Consider the following 22,403-nt stretch of genomic DNA (forward strand, 5'->3'; position numbering starts at 1 on the left):
GGCTGCTTGCTCTGGTTTCCCTTCTACGCATTTGCGTGACGTCTGGATTTGTTACTGAAAAACAACTTTTTTCCTTATGACTTTTTGTCACAATTTGCATTGAAATCATTTCTAAAGCACACTAGTTGGATCGTTTGGTTAATGTGGCTAAAAATTGCATTCTGAAATTCGGCAACTTAATTTAATCCGACTTTTGTAGAATAACATTCATTTACGCAGTTTGATTTTTGCGCTTTGTGCTAAAATCTTGCGTTGACAGCTGTAGAATTTCTATTCTCAGGCATTATGAAATGACAAACTGTTATATATATATTTTTTGCACCTTCAACAGCAACACAATTTTCGTGTCTAATGCAATCATTTCAGGTTTGACAAATGCTAGATGTATACCGCCGAAAACGTTTGCGTTTTTATTTCTTTTATCATGTTAAATGCTGCGCTGTTCAATCAATATATTTATTTTTCGTCAAGTAATGCGTCCGGAACAAAAAAGATACTACTGGCTACAATAGTCGAAATACCAGGACGTCAATAAACGGAAAAAAGTGATAAAACCTTGAAAGGCTTGAAATGCCTGAATTGTAGTTGATGTAGTAGGTTACGTCTTTTGCTTGGTTTTGATTGCTTATGGTTTCAATTGAACAGCAGTTTTGGCTATTCTGAGGTTGATTTGTGATCTTGTTTCATGTCCTAGTTTTGTCAGAAAAATAGTAGCCTAGGCTATTTACCGAAACAAGTAAATTGCAAATCTTTTCATCCATCCCATTTTGTTTATTTTCTTAGGGCTTTTAAAGTTATTTCACAGAAATTTCATTCTTTGCACATAATCGTCAGAACGATCACCCAAGCAATGTGATTATGACGCTTCACAAATGAATTAGGTGATTGCAGATATTCAAAATCTGGTGATTTTTTTTGCTTACACTTGATCTATCACGTTTAATTTACATATGGAACCTCTTATTCAAGAAAATGAAAAGTCTTAGTCGATTTCATACTGTACTGCTCCAAAGTGACTTATTTTCCCAACTGTATTCCAAAGCCATCATCCCGTTCGCATGGTTTTCTTTATCTGCTTTAATTGCAAGGCAGCTTTGTGGGTGTCATTTGCTAATTCCTTGACGACGTTTCAATCCACAATCTACATCCCTAAAATAACGAACCAGACTATGTCTATGTTGAAGTGTTACAAATAGTCCTGTAGTTAGCGCTGTCTTCACCGCATTCCACTCCGTGTAGTTGAAGAAGTTCTTTTGTTTTACATAGTTTCAACGTCTCTTAGCATTGAACTAGATCATTATCTGATGAATAATACTTTTATTCGATTATCTTGGAAGGTGATGAGGTGTCTTGTCTGTCTTACAAATTGACGTCTTGGGGGGCGAGATAAGAGAAGGCTCCTAAGAGTCAAGTGCCTTGTAGTGTGGTCTGGATAACAAGCCCCATTTGACACAAAAGTTAGCACGAGAGATTAAAAGATTCGGAGGTTTGCGGTTTACGCGACCAATTTGTCTTCGTAGTTATGAAGCGACCGTACAATTACCGACAATTTGTCACCTTAAGTCTTAACATTGGCACCGGCTTGATGTCCAATAAATCATTAAACATCATGCATTGTCATGATCGTGTGACGTCATTTCTGATGAATCAGCATATTTGGTTTAAAGGCAGTGAATTTTCTCTCGCTCGTTCATGCAAATTCTTGAAAGTCAATCGACTCCACCGATGTCTCATCTCCGTCTTGAGCAGATCCGGGTCACAAAAAATGTATCAAAATCACAAATTCCTCTATGACTTACCTGTGTTTTGTAAAAGTTAAAAAAAATCGTTTTCTGTCGTGTTGAACTGTTGATGGTATGCATTTTCCCACGCACCTTCATCCTTCAACTGAAGCGGAACGGATCTCCCATTTCCAAATTTATTCCAATTATTTAAACCACGTTTTTTAGCTTTTAAAAACTAGTTACAACTTTTTGAACACATTTTCGCCTGAAGTTCTTTAGTTTATGAAACTTTATAGGTATGTGGGCAGCCGGCCTATTCTTCTGCATTCGGGATACTGACTGTGTGAGTTGTGCTTGCGTTGTGAAAGTTTCGATTCAAACTGAGAAATTGTTTATGGGGATGTCGCTACGAAACTAAAAAAAGCACAATTATCCATAAACATATCTGGTTAGCTTGATCTTTCTCCTGTCCCGATTTTGTTTCTTGTTCGGATTAGCTTTGATTTTTTGAATTTCAACGAGTTTATTTGACGTTTAGTGGTTCATGGCGGCTGTAAAATCTAGATAAAGTTTGTAGAGCAAGAAATGACGAATGGTCTGTTCAGGCAGACGGCGCTACGTTTTGTCGCTCTCATGCCCTTATTTTGTCATCTTCTGTGTCTACACCAACATCATGGATTTCTGTGCTTCGTAGTTTACGTTGCTTTTGTTGACTCAATATTGAAAAATGTAAAACCGATGTCAAAAATCAAATTATCTTTTCACTAAGTGGTCCAGGCATCCGTGTCAGGGATTAAATGGCGGCTTTCGTCTTTGAAATCTTCCCTCCATTTACTCTATTTAGTATACCCTTGTCTCTTTTTCAAGATGGACACTTCTTTGACCTTTGACAGAAAATAGTCCACGGACAGTCACATTTCTAGCCAGCAAATAACCATTTGCGATATTGACTCAACGTTGAATCAATGTAAAAAAAGAATAATTTGCCGGCTGGTTTATGTGTGCTTCAGCTCTTCGAACATGACACATCGATGATTGGGGAATAATTCACAACAGCAAACCAAAGTGGCCGTGAAACTTAAAACAAAAGAGCCATTTCACGTCATTTGAGACAGCTGATTACGTAATAATGATTTATTTCATCATTCAAAAGTTCTACCAGCATTAAAGGAGGCCAGCAAAAAGCTAGTTATATTCTGAAACATTGTGTTTTCAAACCAAAAAGATAGAAATAAACTACACCATTGGTCAAATCAGCTTCTTGTTGAGCTCTTTCAATGTTGATGGAACTTGTGCGCCTCAGTTTAATGTTTAAATCTACACATACAGTGCAGTAGCTATAGCGTAGTAACCGCATTTTGTACAGTAATCAGCTGTACATAAAAAAAAGTAAAGGTGATTCCATACTTGATTCAAGTGTTGGGATGAGAAGAAGAGATTCTCATTGTACTAACTAAGCCTTCGGCACTAAGGAAAGAAGGTTGCCAGTTCCTTTCTCTCGGCCGCCTTTCCTGCAGCAATTGTACCCACCCAATTTATCACACCTTTGGTAGAGGTGAGCGGTGTTTTCAACAACCAGCTGGTCGGGAGTCGAACCTGTACAATGTACATATAATCGGCTAGAAATATCAACACAATATTTGTTTAAGATGATAACCGGAAATCCGTGTAGGAAAGTAGAGTTAAAACACCACCTGCAAACTTGCCTGCCTATGCTATCACCGTCTCTAAGATATCATTTAGTGTCGGTATCATACTTACATATATTTGTCCAACAGTTGATTTAACGAACAATGAATCTCCATTCAACGAGGATAGCATTCAGCAACAATACGTCCTTTTAAGAATTTGATTTTCCAAACAAACTGTGTGGGCTGTCCTAGGTCTCCGATCAAACCATCACTTTGACGTCAGTTAACGCTGACGACAATGGCGAAACGTTGCACATAATTTCACTCTGAGTCGAAAAATGCATTTCATCAGCAAAATCATCATGCTACGTTCAATGCTTGAAGTTTATTGCGTTTTTCATCTTAAGTTGATTGCTGGATCCATCTCAAGCGACTTCTGAAACTTTTGTGTATATTGAAAGCACACCATCTAACATTGGTTCAACGTGGCATCGAAGGATGTAAGGCCTTCTTACCGCCCAAGACGTACCCTTCAATGACAATAGGCTATCTGTCCACTTAATGCTCTATAGTTATGGCAAGCTTTTGTCCCTCTTTGAGGCACTTAGACTGGACATTACGCATCAAAGCCCTGTGTTAAGTAGGGCCATTTTGTGATGACTGGCACGCCGCAGATGTGGCCTTTGAGAGGCTTAATACTTCAAGATGGTCTGCTTACGTTTTAGTGTTTGATCAAGTGTTTACTTTTCAGTCCAATATTTCTCGCTAAGTTGTCCAGCGCCTAGAAAATTCCCAACACAATCTTGAAACCCCATGGACAGTAGCTTCCGATGCAAATATTAGAATTGTAAATAGCGTGACACTCTAAATACTAAACCAGATTAAACGGGGTGAAAATAGTTTATTTTTGTAAATATTACGACCGCTTGTCGTTGATAAGTTTCCTTCCACATTCTGTTGACATAATGCCTTCATTGTTGCTTTTGCTTCGTCATAAGTTGCTTGTGATCATTTGTCAGTGTACGTGCGATGTTTTATGCGGTTATCCATTCTATATATGTAATTATTTATAATATTTAGATTTTTTATCGATTTACTTACAATTGTTTTTTCTTACATTGCAGGAGACAACAAGTTGCCTGGTCAGCTCTTCAGACTAAACTGGGCCTTCATATCGTTCGAAAGCGCTACCTACCGGACTGGTGAAGACGAGAAATACTTAGTGGTCACTTTGAAGCGAAGGGGTTATTTGGGAGAGACGTCGTTTGTCAGTAAGTTACATTAAAAAGAATGAGTTATACTCTGTCAAAGTAAAATCAAATGTCCTTTTTCGTCTGATAGCGTCGCAAAATTTAAGGTTTATTGCTTCTGTCTACTTTATGTTTCTGTGTTTACCGTTGTCGTTGACTCATTGTTAAGGTCAAGAATAAAAACAAACAAAGCGGAAAAATTATAGTCTGTAGGCTTAAGCTTGTTGTATTTCCCAACAGCCATAGGCACTCGCGATGGCACCGCAAAAAGCGGCGTCGACTTCAAAGGAAAGTCACAAAGTCAGGTCCAGTTCAATCCTGGACAGTCGGAAAGAACTTGGAAAGTCAAAATACTGCAGGTGAGTGGTTGCTGGTTTCTGAAAATTATCACGATCATTTAGTTCCAACAGAAATCATTGCATGTCGACAGTGGACTGACGAAGGGGTTAAAATGTAAACAGTAGCTTTTGTGCCTCAACAGCACTGCGTTGATTGTTACCACATTTTAAGTGGGTAGCCACTTTAACAAGTCGAAATTCTGCCACTGAAATTGACTACAATGCAACCGCCAACCAATCAGAACGTGTTATAAGAGGCTACCGTCCAATTGTGACCCTTCTAGCACTCATCCAGAGAGTTAATGCTTGTTTTGAACTTTATTTGGTAATTACAGAAGAAAAAGAGCAATAGCAGTGGTGAGAATCGAACACGCGTCAATGAAATGACTACTTTCTAGCCCTAACCCTAACCCCTAAGCCAACCAGCTGACAAAAATTCCATCACTTAATTTGCTTTCTATGATCTTCTTTTCGTCATTTTTTACGTCACTTAAACCGTAGCTTATGATTGGTTGGCGGTTTCATTCTAGTCAATTTCAGTGGCAAAATTTCGACTTGTTAAAGTGGCTACCTGCCAGATTCGCTGATGTCAACGAAAGTTTGCAAGTGTGTAACTTAGTAGCCTGTTGATATTTTTTACGATTTGCTGGTCAGGGAAGTTTGTTAGTGTCATCTTTTTGGTATCTTAGGTAAATTTAGCGAATTTATTTACCTGTCAGAGGCACTTTAAGTGAACTGAAAATCAAGAAAACCGACCTTCGGCATGCCTTTAAGTGTCTTCCAAAAATACAATCACATGCTCTAGAGCGGTGTCGAACCGATGCCCATTCGAATGTGGAGCCAGGGCTCTTACCACTCGGCTATGCATCCGACCTTATTTCTGACCACAAGCATACCACCTACTGGGTTGAATTATCGCATCTTCGCGTAAAGAAATCCACCTTTGAGGTTGAAGAGAAAACTTGTTTTTTGTGTTGTGTTCCTTCTCTGGTCGGGCGCAGGGCTGAGTATCTACTATTATCCGACTTTTTTTCTTCTAGGATGAGGATTTTGAAGAGTCCGAACATTTTTACGTGGAATTGTCTGAGCCAGTCATGGCAATCCTGGAAGAGCCGAGCAACACGACTGTCATCATCACTGATGCGGAGGATGGTGAGATGCGATGGAGCTACAAAGCACATATTTTTGTGTCTAACCATCCCAGCTATGTGTAACGATCATTACGTAATGGTGTGGGAGTAAACGGTAATGATGTGAAATAAAAAGCAGTTCCGTATTGTTCTATATTATATTTTCCATCTCATAGAATCGACGGTGTTCATACCTTCTTCAAAGTACGAAATAAACGAAGACGCAGGAGAGCTAGAGATTCCTGTCAAGAGAACTGGTGACTTGACCAACGAACTCATGGTGATTTGCCATACGATTTCAGGTGGGAATTTTTTCCATTTTTACCCTTAGTAAGCTGGCTTGGATCAAAATCAAACTCAACCAAGAATGTCCCAACTAGCAATGACCCTTTTTACATTGATTCAATGTCAACAATGGACACGCCAATGTCATCTATGTAGATGCCATACATTAGCGCACTACTTTTATCAGTTGTAGAAACTATCTTAAATGAATGGGAGGTCAGGATAAATCGTTTTTCAAGTGACGGACATAACAAAAATATGTCTGCCACAAATAATTCAATAATAGGCTACGTGCGGTTGTGTATTTTGCGACCGTGTTCACATTGAAGCGCTCAGACTTGTCTTGTCAGTTGCCAAACAGCTCGTATGGGATGTTTAGGTTTTCGAGTCTTTTTTGTCTTTATCCATTTAAATTAGTCATGCAAACAATGATATTTTTCATGACAAGCCATTACTATAAAAGAACACAATCTCATTGGATGCTTCGTTCGTTTATTCCAACGATTTTTTTTTCTTTTATATTCACCTACACGCCTGGTGGTTGAAGATTTAAATTAGGTAGACGGGAAGGCAAGGAAGGAATCTTCGTGTCCACTTTCAGACATGTCTATAAGTGTCCTGCCAAAGTCACAGCCACATGCTCTGTATAGGTGTTGAACTGACGGCGTTACGATCGTCGTGAAATTATTTTCACTTCTCATTCACGGAGTCAAGAAGGGTTTAATCCGTCATTTGTGCATTGATTCAACGTCTGACTCAGTAGAGTGATATAAAATGTATTCAATAGAGCCTCTGAAAGTTGATCACGTGACTAAGACACGTTTATATCCGTGAGATGATTGGTCATTTTATTCGATTACGTCGCTGATCGAAACATATTATATTTTATCTTCCTTATTTCCGAAAACTCAGCAATTGTCGTTTTGACACGGTATGCTTTTGGGGTTAATTATGCTTCAGTAGTTACGATATGAGTAAGTAGTTTATTCATCTAACAGTCTAATCTAAACATATTATCATCACCATCTTTGTCAGTTATTAAAATTTTCAACAACAATGGAAAATCGATTTAACTTTTTAAGATCATCTTTTTCTAAACCCAATGAATGTCGTGCTCCGCTCACCGACTCGCCAATCTTGTAAGTAATGACTGATGAAATTATTTTGATTGGTTTTGATCTGGTTCATTTGTGGCTATGACTAAGACTGACAATAAGCTGTGACAAGCACGCTTTGAACGCCTTACCTCACTGAAAGCTGTGCTTATGTTTCCAATGAATTTAAACCGTCTCTGTTGCAGTCCCTGTGCATATGGTTGCAATCGTGGCAAGCCTGGGGTCGAGTGAATGGGGTTTGCATCTACCACGGTTTATCAACATCGCATTCTTCAATATTTCAAACTATGGCATTTCCTATTTGGTCTTGGCTGATGGTCTGAAAATCTGACATACATTTTTTTCTGTTGTGAAGCTTGATACCTGTTTAAATAGTTAAGTTTTTGTCTGTGGAAATACATGGTGGAAAAAGCAGCAGTAGAATATGCAAATTGCAAAGGCTGCATGTGATTGACAGACGACCGGGGTCACACCATAGGAGTGATCCATCGTTGAACAAACACAGTTGTATGCACACATAAACAATTACCGTGTTTGGCAACACTCGGATACATGACACCACTGCAGTAGTTACCGCGTTCCCAGACGCTGTGGTGTCGCAAAGAAGTGGTTGGCATTACTGAGAAAACCGTTTAATTTAAAATCTTTTGAAAAAGATGTGGAACATAATATGAATAATTTAAGTTTTTTTGCTAATTTTCAGCTCAAAACATTGTCATTTTTACGTTTATTGACATTGCTTTACAGTAAAAGATTTAACTTTGAAGTGCTAAAATTACCACTCGTGTTTATCATCCATTGGCGCGTGTCACTCTCCAGATATTCGATTTAGGCGCAGAACAATGGAGCTGTTGGCTAACTACCTTGACTAAGCTGCAGGTTTTATTTACATGTTTACGTGCCGATTTCCGATTTTATCCAAAACACCTTTTCCTCTAGCTCCCTCAGGCTGTATGAGCAATTATGTCTGCAGCCGTGGCGTGGGTTTCCTTCATCTGTGGCGCTGGTGGACATTCAATAGAAAAATAGTCAAAAATAAAGCGTTTTACCGAAATTGTTGGTCCAAACTTAAGCATTGCAGGAATTTGTGGGTTAAATAACCCGTCTAAGAATGGATAAATATCTTTGTTTTTATTTTTGCATTGATTCAACGTATCACGGAGTTGTATCAACGCCTGAGTGCACAAAAGTTACTTTCTGCATCTGTAACAATGATCAGAAATCATTTATGTAACTAATACTGGTAGATCCAGGCAGATAAAGTTAAAAGAGTCTGTAATATCGTCCGATCAAAACAACATGGTGACCTTTCGAACTTCTTCGCTAAAGGGTTTTCAACCAAACATCTTGAAAACACAATAAAGTCGACTTTAACCATCACACTATTACTTAAATATGGCGCTATAACGTAGAAATAATGTAGAACAAAGTACCAAGGAAGAAATTTTGACTAACATCTTAGCTTGAATGGATGCTGCTGGAGCATCCCAACTCACAAAATTGAGCTTTTTGACATTGTTAACGTCTGGCTACGTTGACAGTAGATCAATTTTTTTTATCTGGAATATTATTATTTCACGTTCACAACAATTCATCTCTGATTTTACAAATGGTTTGAAATGTAGAAATATGACGCAGATGGGGTGAAGGGTCAGGTACGATTACGACGAAAGACAAACTGTCACTTTTGCCGACGTTCGTTTCGACTTCAAAGCAGTTTATTGATATTTTGTGTCAATAAATGAGTTGTTTGTTTTTCAGGAACTGCTGCTGGTACAATTCCTACTAAAGTCCTTTCCTTCTCTGACTACATTAGCCGACCTGAAGATCACAACAGCCTGATCAGGTGCGGACAACTATCAGCTGAACTGCCTAGAGCCGCAGTGACGAGCGTTTGAAAGCTTAAATTTTTGACAGGTTGTTATCTAATGTGTGTGGTTATAGCCTACTTACAGTGCTAAGCCGATAGACACATGTTCGACTCCCCTATTTCTCAGCCGAAGCGGCTTCTGTGTTTTGCCATTCCAGGTTTGAATAAAAGAAAAACTTTGTTACTTGGGACGACAGACCGCGAGAGTTTTTTATGATTGTGACGTCACATTAAAAATGCCTTTTTTATTTCACCAGGTTTGGCAGAGGAGAGTCAGAAAAGATTTGCAGAATTGTCATCATCGACGACTCTTTGTATGAATCTGACGAAAAGTTCAACGTCACTCTGACGTCACCGATGGGAGGCAGGCTTGGCGACTTTGCAACGTCAGAGATTGTCATCTTGGCTGACACCAACGACGGTTAGAATTTCGTTATTGTATTATTCACAAACTTGTATTTGAATTTCAAAAATTAGAGTTAGCTAATAGGGATAGCCCCTTAACATTAAGAACGCTTTACAATTTGCATAATACCACTGGTACCGTAACTATCCCAGATGTGCATTGTTCTTAGCCCTTTGCCAGTGGGATAGTTTCAGCGCAGCCAGATGTATAGAAGCGCATCCCAGACAACAAAATCTGTCATTTTTACATTGATTTAACGTCTGCGTTTGCGTCTGCAGACGCTGAATCAATGTAAAAATGACAGATTTAGCTGCCTGGGATCCGACTGCATTATCTGTCTATGATTTAACTTGATGTGAATTAACTTCGTAGATTTGAATTAGTCAGTGAATAGACTTTAGCAAACGGAGAAGTTTCTTCATATTTTCCATTATTGGAAATCCGTTACTTTGTGGCTTTACCGCTGCCGCACTGCTACGTCATAAAAGAAAGAGTTCGGATTCAGAAGCAAGGACATTTCAAACGAAATACAATCATTTTTGAATCGATAATTTTCATGTGATCTTGAACTTTTAACTGAACTGATGCCCCGCTACGTTCTGACGTCATTTGCTTGCAAGACGCCGATTGGTCTACGAGCACAAAAGCCGGGATGTCTTCAACTACAATGCCGTCCTGGTGGTTTTCATGTCCTCGGCTTTCGATGATTTTTATTAATTTGCTTGTTGGTCTTTGAGGCGTCTTTTGCCCGGTTGCTAATTCATCAAAATTACGCGCATTCCAACTTTTTCTTTCTTGGAAACAAATCTTCGCTGGCAACGTTTTCAACTCTTTCTCGCTTTCGTTTTTGTTGATTCATAAACGAAACAGTCGATTGAAAGAGGAAAATTAATATCGGCAAACGTGGAAATGGTGTAAAATAACTGGCTTCTCCATCTGGGTTGGTACGAGAACGTTTATGTATTCAGAATGAGTAAGACTTTTGGCATGGCATGAATCTGTTTTTAGTCAATCAAAACTTCATCTCGTGTTGTTTTTCATCTCAGAGCCGCTTTTCTACTTTGATGCTGAATCGTATGAAGTTGACGAAAGTGCAGGTCACGTGGAAGTCCGTGTTTGGCGAACTGGAACAGATTTGACGAAAACTGCTTCAGTCACCGTCCAATCACGCAAGAGTGACCCAGAGTCTGCTAGAGGTACGTTATGCACAAACTCTTCACTCGTCCCGTTCAACCTTTTTTTGCCAAATGCCCCAAATATTTTTTGAAATGCTGCCCCGAGAAGTAAAATTTCCCTTCAATTCAAGTCCGTTGCAATCGCTCTCTAGATGAACCAAATTGCCCCATTGACGAATTGTTCTCTTTACCTCAGCATCAGCGTGCAAAAAAGTTTTTCAAGAGAGGTTTGTGATGTCATAATGCCTATAGCTGCGGCAAACATCGACTTACATGTTCTGCGGATGAGCAATGCCGACCTCTCAACCATTAGTAAAACACATTATCACTCTACTACAGACCACCCTATGGTATGGAAGGCCTAGTCTTCATTGAAGGCATTGCCCTTACCGACGGGTTCTATGACATATGGCGACAACACGAGACAAGAAGAGATTTGCTAACGAGGCTTGCTACCTTTAAATTTGCACAAAATGTACGGAAATATTTCTTTTTATCTTCACAGCTAACGAGGATTACGTTGGGATCAGTCAGACGTTGGAGTTTGCTCCTGGGATAACGATGCAGAATATCAAGATGACGATACTGGACGATCTAGGAAACCCGGTCCTGGAAGGACTTGAGACGTTCGATCTTGTTCTCCGGATGCCGATGCAAGCGACACTGGGGGAGCCTAACAGGGCCCACGTCGTTATCAATGACTCAGTATCGGACTGTAAGTTTCGTTTCAACACGTTTGTCGCAAAGTTCGTTCATATCGGAACTTGGTTAAGCTGAACTCGATAAAGAAAATGATTTGCTGATAACAGCTTTGTAATTTGTCAATTTTTCTTTACTGTTCTCTACAACGTATGTGATAGTCTATTGATTAACATCATATCGCGTATAGCTGGTTGTGAATGCAAGTTGATTTCACCCGTCTAATTGATGAAATTCATAAGCTAATTTAAATTTGTTTTACGTTGCGCATCTGCTTTGTTGTTGCTTAGTCTTAAAGCCTTTGATCATTAAAAACGTCAACACACCACGTCAAAAAGAGGATCTTGGTCTGCATCAAAGAATTATCAAGTCCACAAATCTATAAATCATTCGATTTTTACTTCTACAGTGCCACTCATGCAATTCGCCAAAGGGACTCATGAGGTTAATGAAGCTGACGGAACGATGACTGCGATGATTGTGCGCTCTGGCGACCTCTCACACTCTGCTGGAGTTCGCTGTTACACCCGCCAGGCGACAGCAGAGGTCATGATGGATTACGCCGAGCGACCAAACACAAATGCTTCCATTGTGCGATTCGAACCAGGTATGCGTGATATCCTGTTAAACTTTGATATTTTGGTAGTCAAGCTATTAAATGATAAAAACCGTTTTTGGATAATGATTTTCTTGATCAACTTTTTAAGCTATAGTACTGAATACTGAAAAGTTTGGGTGTTCATCAGGACAATTATCGTTTCTAGCACTAGTTGCTACGTTCATCTGATGAAATTAAAAGTAAAATTAACAACAAACAAGATGTTTTAGAATAGTACGTCAAGGGTCTTGGCACGAATTAGTGGTGCGATACTGATGGGTCCAGATTCATGGGCGTAACATATCGCTCTTAATTCTTGAGCTTGGCTGCTAACTCCACAACAGTTTCACATCATACCAGATATGGCGAAAAGAGATCAGTTTTTCGAAAGATATTGTTTTGATGAATGTCTTGGTTAGAGCCGCTTTAACTTGTTACGTTTTATTGACGTCAGGCAGCATTCTGTGCGCATTTTAGCTACAACTGAAGAAATTTTCTGATAAGTTCTCATCAGTTTGATCTGAATGAGAAGCACCAGTCCTCCCAATGTTTCATGTGAAGCAAAGCCTTTCATTTTTGCCTTTGATTCACCACATGAAGACATGCGCTGTTTCTCAAGACCGTAAATCATCGATCCAAAGACCGATGTATTTTACAACTTCCGCCGCAAACGTTAAATCTATTTCTCGCAATTAAAACCAAAACGACTGACGTGAACACTTCCCACAAGAGTCATAAAACAACTTCTGAAACATTCTCTCCCACAAAAACAGCAGATCTATTTACGCCAATCTTATGACATTCAACGTTTATTTGATGAAAGACGGGTGCTAATGCTTGATTCGATACTAGAAACTTTCAATTGTGATTTGTATCTCATCATGTTGCAATTTTACATGTGTCCTTGTAAAATGTAAGAACTTCCACAAGTGATAAAGTTGCATTACGTCATTAAATTACTTCAGGCAACGAAACGTGTCGCAATGCAGCAACAACGTATCGTAATTGCTCATGTGCCGGCCTTTCAACTCCCAGGCAGGTTTCGTAAATCGTCATACAATGGAACCATGCAAAAGTTTGTAATTTATTTTTTATTTCATTTCTCTGGTGCGGTGCATGCACTTGAAACACCCCTTGTTACAAATTTGACCAACAGATTTTACCAAAACCAAAATAATCAACTCATTTGCAACATCTGCAAATGTTTTCTCCCGTTCAAGAAATATGAAACTTGTTTTTGTCATCAACAAACATGGGTGAAAACTAAAAAGTGTTCACACGTTCTGACACCAGATGAGTATATCTGCTAAGCCAGATTACACATGCATGAGTGACCAGTATTAACGAGCTTGTCAATTGAGATAAAGAAAGCAGATGCAGCCGCAAGTTGACTGATGGGAGGCCAAACTACGAGACGGTCACCAACTCAACCATAGTTGTGGTGTCATCGTCCAGACAAAAAATCAGCCGTTTTTTGCATTGATTCAACGTTTGCAGACGGGGCTCAGCTATGTTTGTTGAGGTGACAAGGTAGACATTCTAGTTAGAATAAAATTGCCTTTCACATCGTTTTCAAGTCGCCCGACGGTGAAACAATGTGAACACGGCAACTTTGCTGACTGAGGATGGACATCGTCAGTAAACCAGTCCTTTGAACATTGATTCGACGTCTTCAGATGATAAATCTATTTTCAAATAGTTGATTGATAAGTTGGTCAGGCTTTAGGCCAACTTCAACTGTGCCTCAAAAATGTCTTTCGAAAACATCACTTGAAATATAATTTTCTCACGGGCGTCAAAACCTTGTTTACTCATCCGCCATCTTCGTCTTTCAAAATCGACAATTTATCATTGTAAGTTGGGAATACCTCGGCAGCAACGTTGAAATCAAATCCACCGTGTGTGGAAATTATTTGTTCAATCGCTTAAGGTCAGAAGGTACTCCGGCAGAGCCTTCAACACAAACTTTGGTTTGTTAAAATCTCTAACAAATTAGAAACGCAGCTTCATCAATTTGAAATTACTAATTAGGCTTTCCTGGTCGACCACTGTCCCGTTTTTCAACGTCAGTAGAAGTTGTAACGAAGTAAAACCGACTCACTTGCGGGATAGATTACTCAGTAATACTCACGCGTGCTTTTAAAGTTTTACGAGGTAATTAGGGAATGTTGTGATTGCAAAAATTATCACTTTCTGGCATTCTTATTTGTAACATCATAACAAATTTCGGTATTATTTGCACGGTTCCTAAACCAGCGCACTGTTCAACATTTTGTTGTCTTAGCGGCTTTTCCTATTTCTTTCAACCGCTTTTATGTTGTAAAGTTGTTCTTAGAAAAGATGAAGGCAATGGCTTCCAATCCAACATGCTGTGATTCCAACACTTAAAATCTTACTCGTTAAAGTAGCCTATAAGTTGTTTACAAAAGTTCAAATCTTTGAAGGTGGGCAATGAGTAGTGATTTATCCTGCGCATGGAATTCCTTCTTTTCCCTTCCGTGGCATGTTGTTAATTATCCTGAATATCTAAAGATTTGTTTTTCTTCATTCAACTTTTTTCCATCACCTCAGGTCAACCGCACAATGTGGACCCGGGCTAAAGTAAGAGGCCACAGCTCTCACCCAGCTTTTCGGATTTCTTTTTTTTCTTTTCAGAGCAGATGTCACGTGTTTTGCCACTTCAAATGATTTAAGACACAATTTTGAAAGTGCCAGACATATGGGGCTTCAGGGCATTATAAAGATTACAAAATGTGCAAATCCTTGCTTGAGTAAAATATTACTTTAACACGAATGTTATTCATCAAAACTTATCACTACCTGGCAGCAGAACCCAGCCGACAGCAACCGCATCACCGATGGATTACCACCAACACAGGCTTATGGAAACAGATGTGTCTTTTACTCTAGTTTCCAGCTAGCAAAAGCCGTCATTTTTGCGTGGATTTATAATAAAATAAATGTAAAAATGACCGGTTTTATTAGTTGAAATAGACGAAGGTTGATTCTGTTTGCTAATATCGCTCATTAAAGTGTTTAGAGCATGCTCCAAAATGGATTATCGCTTTGTCTGGTCATTCAGACTCTTGGTTATTAACGATCATCATTATAAAGAGATCTATTCGGATTATTAGAGCCAATCAACTTGATGATACAATTAGACCAAGTCCTTCACTTTCTTAAAGAAAGTCTTCATAACCGGAATCATCAGACGAAAAAATTTAAAAAAATTTCATTGAAAATTCAAGGAAACCGAATTGATAAGTTCTGATTATAGTTAGTTCAATTTTAAGTCATCTCAACGTCATATTACCTTGTTTTGGCGTAGCATACTTCAACTGAGCATAGTTTTATAACAGATATCTCAATTGCCCTCATAGTGTAGGGTACCCGTTGACCCATGAGACTTTCGTGTGCGGTTTCACTGACAAAGTTATTTGTTGAGTGGAAGTTTCTTAAAAAATTAAACATAAAAACATTTCAACAGATCTTTCCCCTTTTCTTGGTGAGAAAAGAGCGATTGCGTTTGTGTTTTGTCGTTATCTTAAATTAACATCGCCTTTTTGTTATTTTTGTGAAATGTGATGCCACTTTGTGTACTTTGAGGAAAGTAAAGCATTTAAATGAACAGAAAAGCTTTACATACGCCTGATCAAAGATAGTGTAGTTTTCTGTTTGACAACACCTTTATCTCCAAGTAACGTCTGATGTTCACTGATCCTTCTGCGTAGATAAAGATCGAAGTTTTTTTGTTATTTGGCCGGGTTTCACTACCAAGGCGCCGGCAAAGGATGCGGTTGTTTTGCGATGTTTGCGTCTGGCGTTTGTTGGTTCCTTGGCACTTGAGTGGAGCCGTTAGGACCGAATTGTCTGAGAATTTTATTATGGGTTGTTCATTAAGATATTTAATTTTATTGTAAAATCAACACAAGTTTTGGTAATTATAAGATACAGGTAGTTTAATTTGCTGTAATTCACGTCTAAATTTACTTCAGTGGTAGTAGGGTCTCAAAACGAAAATTAGACACTTACGTGTTTAGAAAGCAAACTTTCTGATCAAATAACGTTTCAAACCCGCCATGTTTCTTGATCATTTTCTTAGACTTGATGTTGTTTATTGTATTCGCATCACTAACTGACCTTGATAGCTTCAAGTGATACCGGTCCATCAATGCAGTTGTATTGTTTGCGTTGTCGAAAGGTGATGTGAAAGCTCGGATCTTTTGTACAACCAATCTTCAAAAGGATTTTTGCACACAAAAGTTGGTCAACAGGGTTGCCGAAGGTTGCTTTAGATTGCACTCAGTTGATGGAATAGTTTGCAAGCTTATTTACTGCGACTAAAAGCAGAGTCATTACCCTCTCAGTGTCAGTGACAGAGCCTGTGTTGGTGATTAAACGCCCTGCTTATACCAGCAACACCCTCAGCCTCCAGAATTTAGCTTCGACAGAAGTTTTCTTAATCCGCGTGTTAACATTTTGCAACCAAATGAAGGTTTTACCCACCCTTCCCATCGATTCTTTTCGAAAGCCGAAAAGGACCTGGCAACAGCAGTAGGACTAGTGAAATATTTCTGCCTTTTTTGAGTTGAAAAAAGTGCTAACCAGAGCTCCGGCACCAGTAAAATTGTCACTACACCCCTGGTTACCATCATGAATGCTGCTATTATTATTATTATCATTAATTCCAGGACAATCCGAAGCCCGGTGTGTGGTTGCTATCGAGAATGACGCTGTGCACGAAGAGCCTGAACAGTTCAGATTGGTACTTGGCACGCCCACTAGCGACAGCGCTGGAAAGGCACTAGTCGGCGAGCAGGACGAAACCATGGTTACCATCAACGATGATGCCGACAGTAAGTTGAATCAATGTAAAACTGATGGATTTTATGCTTAGTTGTTGCCAAAATGTGTAAATGTGTGTTTTGAATAGTGTTTTTTTTTTCTGTCAATGTGGAAATATTTTCTTTATTGGATTACTTGCCAGATTATCATCAGATGAAAGTCAAACAACTGGAGTTGTTGAAATCCTTCAAATTTTATCCCTATTTGTCAAATCCTGTGTAAAGGAAAACTAATGTTTACATAATGTCAGCTGCAGGCAGGCTGTAACTAATTACACGAACTTTAAGGTTGATTGAAAAGGACTTTAGGTCCCAGCTTCACTATTTTACTTTGACTAATTGCAATAAAACGTTGGTTTAGCGTCATATAGTGCAACTGTCTTGAAAGGTTTCTGTTACAACCTAATTTTGACCCTAGTGATCGTAATTGTGTTGAGAAAACCTGTAGCTGTCGATTGACTTTCAGTCTTTGTTAATTGACAAAGTCACTCTTGCGTGACTGGATTTAGGCGCGTGTCGTCTTCCGCTACGCTTGACTGAACATGCATTGTGATTAATCGCTTGGGCCGTGTGAAAATATGGATTTGTGGTAATCCAAACACAATTTGTTGGGATCTGTAGCAATAAGATACTCGGAAAACATTCACATTCATCAAAATCAAACGGAGGTTTTTACTCAGACAGCACATCAACATCCGCAGACTTGGAATTAATGTAAAAAAAAAAACAGTTGATATGCTGTCTGGGGAGCTAGCACATTTCCAATAAGGAGCATTTTCTCTCATTTACACCACATCAATGATCGTTTCAGGACCCATCATTGAATTTGCGAAAACAACTTTCGACGCAACTGAGCCGACGACGGACGACGAGCCAGCTCTCGTGCGCATTCCAGTGATCAGGCGCGGAGATCTGTCGCAGGCATCCGTTGTCAGAGTCTACACGAAAGATGGGAACGCTGAATCTGGCAAAGACTACAATCCAGTCAGCAAATGTGAGTCTTTTAATGGAACAGAAAAACTTTTTATTTGATTTCATTTTTTATTGCACTTTTTTTATAGCCTTGGAATTTGCTTTATCTCCTTCTAGGTCTGGGTGGGAAACAATAGCTAAGAGGCAATAAGCGTTTTGGCCAGGGATATAGATTTACTTTACTGATTTTGCAAGCAATACTTTGTACAAAGCGGTAATGTTGAAAATTATTGGCGGTCAATTTTGAGCAAGGTTATGCGGGCGATTGTTTAGCTTGGCTTCAAATATGTATGCTCTTGTGCAGCGAACTGCGAAGCCATTATTTTAACAATTAATATTAATCTGCAAAGAATGTTGGAAAAGTTCAATTTTTTGTGCTTTCTTTGCAGTGTTGAACTTTGACGAGGGTGTTGACGAACTGGTCCTTGAAATCGAAGTTTTGTACGACGAAGAGAAGGAAATTCGCGAATCTTTCACTGTCAGGTTGGACCCAGACCAAAACATGGTGGCCGACCTTGGAGTAAGTTTGCCTCTTCGTATTTTGACGTCATACATAGTCATGTCACGCAAGAATCAGGCTCATGCCTCATGAAGAAACAAGCACGATCACCCTTTCCATTGTAAGCCAAATCTTCGACGTATATTTAAAGTCCTGCCTGTACGCTGTACAGATGCGGAGATGACTTTAATCATGTTTCACACAGAAAATTATTACTAGTTGGTGCCGAAAAAAAGTGACTGTTTCTGAAACCATCGAATATGGGTACCAACTTTTATAGAAAAAAAATAGAACAAAAATAGAATTCCCTTCTACATAGTCAGAGTTGTATGATGAATGGATCTAGCGCTTTGTCTTTGCCAAGATTCGATATTCTTCTTTCTACTTTTTATATATAATAGTTGAGTACAAAATTGATTGTAATTATATATACTTAAAATAGTCAACTTGTATACTATGTTATAATTTTAATATGTTTCTTTAGAACAAACGAGCTATCATTCACATCAACCAGCAACGAATATTAGCGGACGTGACGTTTCCGACGAATCCCACTGTGGTGTCATTGCTCGACTATGACGACACAGCCAAGGCCGCTCAGGAGCCGTTGCCAGGCTACCCCGTCATCTGCGTCTCGGTGGGTGAACACTTACGTCAGACTAACATCTTTTTAAGACATTACAACGTTTAGAATCTGTGATTTAATCAGATCATGCGGATTTTCATATTTAATCCCAACCAATATCTTCAGCTCACATCTGTCGATGATGACATGAAATTTATTTGCAACGTATGCAACGTATTGTTTTGAAAGTTTGTACCTGCACTGTAAGTCTATTATATGGTACTTTCGAAACAAACAAATAAATGGCTTGTTCTACTTAGACGAGTCAAATTTTGCTCTTACGACTGCAGATTTAGTTTTACTATTTTTTTTAGCTTTTGTGCAGTTACGTATTTATAGTGGAAATATGCTTAGGTATATCACAGGCTGTTCTTTACATTTTCATGATAGTGTTTCTATATTAACTACCCTAAAAATTGACCAAGATGAACGATGGTGATAATGAATCATGACTATGTCCCCCTTATCAACCTAACCAGTAGGAATATCATTTGCAGCCTTGTAACCCCAAGCATAGCAACTTCGATGCCGTCTCATCCATCTGCGAAAGTGAAGGTCTGGACGACAGCGCCACTCAATTCAGGTTAATCATTGGAAATATATTTATATTGGTCAAAGTAGGCTATTTGTGTCGTTTTCGGAGGCGTTTGATCAACGTAAAAGTAACATATTGGAGCGAGATCATCCCACGTACAAAGAAAATATCACAAAGTGAAAATAATTGATATACTATTTAGTAAAGGATGTTTTAAATTTTTTTGCATAGGCGTAGTTCCAGACCTAATTTTAATGGTATATTCTCAATTGCAGTCATGGCAGAGATTGTTTCAGCTCATTTAGTTTAAACTACAGTATACATCGTGTGTCACATAGGCCTATTTAGCAACGACAAGCGCTGTGACCTCTTGTTAGCATTGTAACAATAACTTTGTTTGGGCAAGCCACGGCCGATTGCAAAAAAGAAAAGAAAAAAACATTACAACATTTAACTAGTGCTTGATTAATGCGCTTTATTTTTCCCCCTACAAAGTCTACGAACCATCGCGAGAACATTTTTGAACTGTGTGATTAATGGGCTTGGGGTTACTCACTCATATGACGCAGAAATGTTTTGCATTGCTTTCTGGTGACTGCAGGTGGGCAAGGTTGGAGCCAGAGTTGCCAGGTAATTATGGAAGAATTTGGACAGTTATGGTTTAAAATGCGGACATTTTAGGACAAAATAAGAAAAAATGTTTTATTTGTCGTGCAGGAGTTCAATGGTATCCATAGAAATTAAACAAAAGGACTTAAATTAATGTCCAAATGATTTGCTAGCCGTCGGACAAAGCATATAATATTTGGCCAATTTATCATTTTTTGTCCAAATTTTAGGCTACCTGGCAACCCTGGTTGGAGCAGTGCAAGATGATTGACAACGTAAACATGTTCATGCGGGATGTGTTGTCAGTCCGTCGTCGGAACATATTTTTTATGATTTTTGTTTCCAATTTAGATGGCTCGTTGCTGCCCCGAGTGGAGTGAATAAGGTGACGAACCCCCTTCGCGAGGTGGCGCAAAAGACATTCTTCACCGACACGAACCGCATTACACTGGACAGCATCTACTTCAAACCTGGCAGCAGGATCGCTTGCGCTGCTCGCGCTGTCACTATTGACGGGGACGTCGGTCTTGAATCGCAATCGCCTCCAGTCACAGGTTGGTCTCTTTGCTCGGATTACATGAATATTAACCTGCAGACAACCTACTCAGTAGGTTCACAACGATGGGTAAGGACTGGTAGTTTTTAAACAGCATACCAGAAGATTGAGACTGTGAACAGTGTCCTCCTGGCATCCTTATTTGTGTTACGTGTATCTCCACTTATGGGTAGTTTTAAGAAAATAAAAGTCCTTATTGCAAAAATGTAGAACTAACAAATGAACTAATTTTCGCAGCACCACTTTGCCCTTATTGAAGTTTTCACGTTGTCTGACAAAAATGCTTGTCTTATGACTTGCCACATATGGTCAAACAATAAATATGTTGTATCAGGCCTCGAAATTCGTTTTTGTTGACGACGGACAAACGTGTCCGGTCTGAGCAGCTATCTCGGCGGACAATTTAAGTTTCACGGCGGACACACCAGTTTTAACGTCGATCGTCATGTTTAATCACTTTATCTTGATAATTCTTTGCCATTCGAGAACTATAGCCTAACTACGGTTTAAAAGACTTTTTAAATTTTCAGCGAACTCACTCTGAAAGGCTGTCGTCAGACCAACGACGTGCGCTTGATGAGTCAAAGCGCCGTGTAGCTGCTTAATACGCTGCATAACTTCCACCGAACGAGGTCGCGTGGCGTCTTGCGTCACAATGCTCTGGGTACGAGTCGGAAAACTTCAACACTAACGCTAGTATTTTTTGCTGTGTTTTCCCTAGGCGTTTTGTTTAGGTTTATTTTTGCGTGTCATGTAAGCGAAAGTGAGTTTTCCCTCGGCCTTTTCTTTCTTACTGTATACCAAAACTTAACAAATTTTGTAACCAACCGTGCCTTATCAATATTACTCGAAGATCAAAGCCAGACATTGTGACGTAAGCTTCAACTAAGTTGCGCGTGATTAGTGTAGAAGTACTCCGTACTCCCATCGATTCTTAGCGAAGAATTCACCTTTGTTACGCTGATTCAATGTCATCAATCGTTAAAGCAACGTAAAAATCGAAAGTTTTCCTGCTTGAATGGAAGCTAAGGGACACAGTACCGTATTCACATTTTGTAGATGCGCGCTAGAATGCGCGGAAAATTATATTCTCGCAACAATGGTTCGTGCTATGCAAAGATGATTTGTATTGCTAGTTCCTGTGTTATTTCTCGGCGGACAAATATGACCGATCTAGATGGTACTTCCCGCGGACATCACATGCTGTGACGGCGGACATGACCGCCGTGTCCGCCGTGAATTTCGAGGCCTGTGTATGAATAATCTTCAGTGATTTGTTTGCTGACACTATCACTCTTTGCATTCCAGTCAGCACAACGAACGACGTTTGCCCGCCGAGAGTTTCTGGTTCGGTCGGAGCGGAACCATTTTCCGCTAGGATCCGGTACACTGGTCCGGCGGATAAATCCCGCCCTAACTTGATAAAGGTTTCCGTATCCATGCCGCACATTGATGGCATGCTTCCTGTCATCAGCACACGGCAATTGAGCAACTTTGAGATCACTCTGAGCAGAGATGGGACAAGGGTTGGCAATCACAGGT

At 39.4% G+C, this 22,403-nt stretch overlaps 1 protein-coding gene across 1 annotated transcript in view; it reads left to right on the plus strand.

Moving 5' to 3' along the window:
* LOC145779221 (FRAS1-related extracellular matrix protein 2-like) overlaps positions 1 to 22,403 on the plus strand; it is a 73,679-nt gene that overhangs the window by 39,548 nt on the left and 11,728 nt on the right. The window contains exons 20-35 of the mRNA XM_082590757.1: positions 4,480 to 4,626; positions 4,846 to 4,964; positions 5,984 to 6,095; positions 6,250 to 6,375; positions 9,235 to 9,319; positions 9,601 to 9,764; positions 10,796 to 10,945; positions 11,430 to 11,639; positions 12,033 to 12,230; positions 16,913 to 17,077; positions 17,877 to 18,059; positions 18,427 to 18,557; positions 19,021 to 19,173; positions 19,659 to 19,744; positions 20,657 to 20,859; positions 22,170 to 22,401. Of these exons, the coding sequence (XP_082446883.1) occupies positions 4,480 to 4,626; positions 4,846 to 4,964; positions 5,984 to 6,095; positions 6,250 to 6,375; positions 9,235 to 9,319; positions 9,601 to 9,764; positions 10,796 to 10,945; positions 11,430 to 11,639; positions 12,033 to 12,230; positions 16,913 to 17,077; positions 17,877 to 18,059; positions 18,427 to 18,557; positions 19,021 to 19,173; positions 19,659 to 19,744; positions 20,657 to 20,859; positions 22,170 to 22,401 (2,464 nt within the window). The remainder of the gene's footprint in view (positions 1 to 4,479; positions 4,627 to 4,845; positions 4,965 to 5,983; positions 6,096 to 6,249; positions 6,376 to 9,234; positions 9,320 to 9,600; positions 9,765 to 10,795; positions 10,946 to 11,429; positions 11,640 to 12,032; positions 12,231 to 16,912; positions 17,078 to 17,876; positions 18,060 to 18,426; positions 18,558 to 19,020; positions 19,174 to 19,658; positions 19,745 to 20,656; positions 20,860 to 22,169; positions 22,402 to 22,403) is intronic.

The sequence above is a fragment of the Aplidium turbinatum genome, chromosome 11, assembly GCF_918807975.1.
Source record: "Aplidium turbinatum chromosome 11, kaAplTurb1.1, whole genome shotgun sequence".
Lineage (NCBI taxonomy): Eukaryota > Metazoa > Chordata > Ascidiacea > Aplousobranchia > Polyclinidae > Aplidium > Aplidium turbinatum.